Genomic DNA, 5417 nt, shown 5'->3' on the forward strand with positions numbered 1-5417 from the left:
CATCGAGTATTTCTTATTTTCCTAAATTTCCTTATTATTAGAAGACGTGACACCCATGCATCAATATGTTGTTTTATAAAAAAATACATATATTAGTGAATTTATTAATAATTTAAAAAAATTTAATCAAAACGCAATATAAGAAGAATATAAGACTTACCACCCCTTCGAGATAGCCATTATCTTCAACCCCTAATAAAATACCCCACCAAGACCGATCAAGAAACAAATGAATAACATCGTCGACTTGGCATAGGTCAGAATAACACCCCTTGCTTCGCTCATGTAGATAAAAATCAACTGCGGTCTTAGCCCAAAGGGTATTATCCGTAATTGTGTCTGGTAGTGTTTCCCTCTCCTGCTGAGGAATGGTACTGGCCGGTAACACATATGAAAGCCAACTCGCATCCATCATATCGGGCACGGGAGGGGGTTTATCAATATGTCGACATATGATGCTATGTGAATCGGGCTCTTGAATGACGGGCGGGACCTCTTGAACGATCACAGGGGCCTCTTGAACGGTGGGAGGGACTTCTTCGATGATGAGAGGGGCCTCTTGAACGATAGGAGGTACCTCTGGAATGATGATAGGTGTATCGGGCTTCTTCTTATGGAGTCTTGGCACTAGTGGGGTGAATAGAGACATAATGGAACATGCACGACGTCTGATGCGTGAACCCTATCGTGCAAGAAAAACCCGACGTAAAGCATCTACCTTATCGGGTCGCTGAAAATAAATTAATACATAAATCAGTAAATAAATAAATAAATAATGCCGAAAAAAGGTTATTTGCATTTTTAGTATAGTATTAAATAAATTTACCTCATTGCGTAGAATATTAACCTCATTCTGTAACGATAAAACAATTTCACGTAGAACGGTAACCTCATCACATAAAGTAGATACCTCACCACGTAGCGCACCATTGTCATCGCGTAAAAAATCTACCTCACCACGTAAAGATCGAACCTCATCACGCCATGCACCATTATCTTCACGTAAAGTACCGACCTCATGACGCAAAGCACTGACCTCATCACGTAACTCCCCTAACTCATCCTGTGGAGGTGGAGAACAGGGAGATAAATGTCGTGGCCTCTTTTTCGGTCGTCTATCATGAGGTGATGGTGGAGAAGAGGCTCGATGATGTGATGGAATAGGTGATGGTGGAGGTGGAGAAGAGGCTCGATCAGGTGATGGCTCCGGGTGTCGAGCTGTAGAATCGGCCCGATCAGGTGATGGCTCTCGCAGTGGGGGTGCTCATCATCCGTCCCATCAAAAAACCGCTTACTAGCTTGCCACCAATCAGTGGCAAGCTCAGCCTCTGTAATGGATAGTTGGCCTCCTAACAATATAAAAGCTCAAACAAAGTTAAACTTGTACTAGTAATAACTTGTTTATATATGATATTATTTGTGTGTTAACTTACATCATTCATCTTCGTATATGGGAGTAACTTTTCCCAATCCAATATGCGGATCCTCTTCCAGGTAATAACCCTAGGAATATCATTTGATCTTTTTATCGCATATGTCCGCATGTTGGGGAAAGCCTCAAATATCCAAATCTAAAAAATAATATAATACACAAACATTAGTAATTGTTAAATAATTAATTATAATTTTGGAAACATTATATAGAAATTCTTACCTTAAAGGCCCAAGTAAAGCCTGTCAAAGTGTATTTAGAACCATCGCCCCGCAAACTTTTTCGGTCCTCAAAGGCAGACAATAACTTCTTCCAGGTAGCTTTCCATAGATATGAACCTCACGGAAACAGATTCCATGCATTTAGGTCCTCTACCAATAATATTAGGTCCTCAGAGATAGGTTGTCTGCCCTCTTTACCTAAAAAGCCGGCATGCAAAAGTAATAAATGGCATACTCTGACAACATTAAGGACATCCATCCGAGTAAAACCATCTTTAACAAATAATCTCTTCAAGTCGTCGACGTGTAAACTCGGCTTCGACTTTGCCAGCTCAGGAAGAACCCGAGATAACCATGATGGGCGGGAGATATGACTAGTGTATCGGGTTACTTCATTGTGTCTGAAGCGTAGACCAGTGATTAAGCAGAACTCCTCCCGCCCAAAACAAGTATACGCCGGTGCCGGAGGAAAATGAAACCATATCTCTTCATCACCACGTTGTATCCTCTCGGGTAAATTGTTAGTCATGGTCTGAAGAAACAAATGTGTCAACATAACATCTCTACCCGTATGTTGTACTTTCAGCCATGGCCCGAAGCAAGTATCCTCAAACAATTTTCTTTGTAGAGGTGTAAGCGTCGACGCAATTTTAGAGGCTATGCTTAATTTATTCCTTAAGGACAATGCAGCTGAAAAAAATTTCTATAAAAACAATAAACATACCAAGTTAGATATACCAAAAACTACAAATTATACACTATAAACAGACAAGATATTAAACAGTGAAAACAAAGCCAAATATGTTTCAAACTACCACGATATTCACATGTTGTCATTATTCCATCATAGTTCACAAAATGCATCAAATGACATTCCAGAAGTAAGCACTTATATAAACATTTAAAAGGACAACATATAGGTTTAGTGCAGGTTCAAGGACAACATAAAGAGTAGTAGTTTATTCTTGAAACTTAAATTAGTAACACTGTGAAGTTAGTATTTGTCTTTGTTTTGTCTTTTTGTTGAAGAAATGCAATTCATTCAAGTTTCAATTTGCAGAATAAGAGAAGTTTCTGAAACTTAAATTCGCAACGTGAAAATGAAAATCGCAACGCGAAACTAAAATCGCATTACGATTTTCATTTTCGCGTTGCAATTTTGGTGTTGCGATTTTCATTTTCGTGTTGCGAATTTAAGTTTCAAAAACTATTCTTATTCAAATTGAAACTTGAATGAATTGCATTTCTTCAACAAAAAGACAAAACAAAGACAAATACTAACTTCACAGGGTTAAAGACTAAACAGTTTAGCAGTATTGTAGCAACCGAATGAATTTACTAAGCAATCTCAATGAAATGGTTAATCTTTATATATATTGAAATTACCAGTAAATTTATTATCAATATAAGAAAAATCTAATTATAATACAAAAATTTCAAAATAAAAATAAGAGATTAAAAAACTAACCCTCGGTGGTTGATTTTCCATTTCTGACCGTGAATGGTTGTGAGGGTTGCTCTGAGAGATGGAGATAGACGGATTTCGCCGGAGATGGGGACGAATTTCGCCGGAGATGGGGACGGATGTCGCCGTAGAGAGTGAGAGATGGAGATAGGATTGAGTTGTGATTTAGGGTTTTAGGTTATGATTTGCGATAATACTGTTTACATTTGTGTTGCGAAATTAATATTGTGTTTCGCGTTGCGAAATTGACTATCGCGTTGCGAAATTGACTTCTATGTTGCGAATTTGACTATCGCGTTGCGAATTTGACTATCGCGTTGCGAATTTGACTTCTGAGTTGCGAATTTGACTATCGCGTTGCGAATTTGACTTCTATGTTACGATTTACAAATTCGCGTTGCGATTTACAGATTCGCGTTGCGAAATTGGAAAATCGCAAAGCGATTTACATATTCGCGTTGCGAAATTGGAAACTGGGTTGCAAAATTGGAGTTCGCGTTGCGAATTTGTTGGTCATTTTGGAAAATACAAAAAAAAATTGGTTAAAATCATATATTATAAGACATTTTCGGTCACTGAAGTTATTTTCTCATAAAAAAATTCTCAAAAAAATAGAGTATAACGTCTCTAAACCCTATCTTTTAATTTAAAACGCTCGCACCCTTTATATTTTTGATATTTGAAATCAAATTTTCAAAAATAACAATAATTATTTTACTATAAAAGTCATTTGATTCGTACAACGTTACTTTACCTGAATAAGAAATATTTTAAAATAATGAAAAGGGCAAAAGCTGGAGGTATCTTGTGAAATAATTGAGCAGCCATGGTAAATATATAATTATATCCTTAAATTTAGGAATTGTAAAAATAAAAAAATGAGTACAAATCTAATCTGTTCAAGTTGTGGGGCTAACATTTAAGTCTGTGTTATATGGATTTTAGTTCCACGAGGGCATTGCAATTATGAGAATACAAAATATCTTTTCATTTCTTTTAATTTATCTGAATCTACCATTGGATATTGTCTTATGAAACAGTAGGTCATGATCAAAACATATTGTATTTCATTCTGCAAATATACAAATTGTGTATGATGTACAAATCCATGAATTAAAATCGAAATCCCATAGCATATCCTCTAAAATTTGGATGTTTGGACAGGATTTTGGCATTACTCTATTGAGAAATGATGTTCAAAAGAGAGGTTCTTGCTTTAATCAAGTGCCTAAACAGGCACTCCACACCGTTCACCACGCCTTCCATGCTACTCTCCAATGCCACCAATCTTTTATGTGCGGTTTGCATCTTTTCAACATCCAAACCATGTGGCCTGCAAACTGCAGCATCCACGCTTTCTAATTCATTAACAATACCTTGCTTCTCTTCACAAGCTACTACGCCCTTATGCATCAGCTTCGCAACCATAGACCACCTCGTTTGTTTTGATGAAACCGGCGCCGATAGGAACGAGAAAAGGGATCGAAACACGGATGTATTCATTCCGTTAACTTGTCTCAGAACTCGAATCACGGCCGAGAAATGATGGTCCTGGTCCAGCCATGATGATGATGCATCGAGTTTATCATCCATTTGCTTCAATTCCGTGATCAATCTCTTTGCATGCTTCTTCATCGCCTTCCTGAACGACGCGTAACAAACGATGTTGTTCTCGATGCTCGAATCTCCCTTCCTCCTCCTCACGGCAGATTGAAGAGCACCAACATGTTCCTTGATCTGAAACATGTAATCCCTCGCGATACCGCAAATATCTAAGAGTCTCACGTATCCGTCCAACAATTCGTCAACACATTTCTCGCGTCGACGAATTGAGAGTACTTGTTGTGTCGAAGCCACATTAAAGAGATCATCCATGCATCGATACAAGTCTCCGAGCCCCGAAAGGCCAGCAGAAATCGACTCCGATGTCAACACAGCCGATGCTTCCCAAATCCTAAACCGGTTCAGCTCATCCTCTATAATAAGTGTGGAGGGATGTGATCTCGAAGGCAAGCTAACTGATCTTACATGGTGTTTTCTAGCCATTTTAATTTGCATCTTGCTTTCTATTTCTCTTCTTTTAGACAGCTTGAATGTTAGATGGTTTAAAATCAAATCAAAATGGGTATCTACTTAAAGGCAAGGGAATGTGATCACCATGTGAACCAGAGGGGACTTGCCCCTTGGGAATTTCGGATACCTTGTCACATCCTTCACCGGCATGGCTCAAATAATAAACTATATAATAAAAAATATAATATTATTTATTTGGTCCCTCTAAAATGGTTGAAGTATCAAA

The 5417-nt window shown here is 38.0% G+C and overlaps 1 protein-coding gene across 1 annotated transcript; it reads right to left on the reverse strand.

Moving 5' to 3' along the window:
- Positions 1-4297: 4297 nt before the first annotated feature.
- Positions 4298-5164, reverse strand: LOC120192817. The gene has a single exon (XM_039195531.1). It carries the CDS (start codon positions 5162-5164, stop codon positions 4298-4300), a length of 867 nt encoding a protein of 288 aa, XP_039051462.1.
- Between the last annotated feature and the right edge of the window lie 253 nt (positions 5165-5417).

The sequence above is a fragment of the Hibiscus syriacus genome, unplaced genomic scaffold (assembly GCF_006381635.1).
Source record: "Hibiscus syriacus cultivar Baekdansim isolate YM2019G1 unplaced genomic scaffold, ASM638163v2 tig00116981_pilon, whole genome shotgun sequence".
NCBI classification, from domain to species: Eukaryota; Viridiplantae; Streptophyta; class Magnoliopsida; order Malvales; family Malvaceae; genus Hibiscus; species Hibiscus syriacus.

Bases quoted from the DNA above. Each gene is read 5' to 3' on its own strand.
- LOC120192817 (XM_039195531.1), bottom strand. From the start codon at position 5,164: ATGGCTAGAAAACACCATGTAAGATCAGTTAGCTTGCCTTCGAGATCA.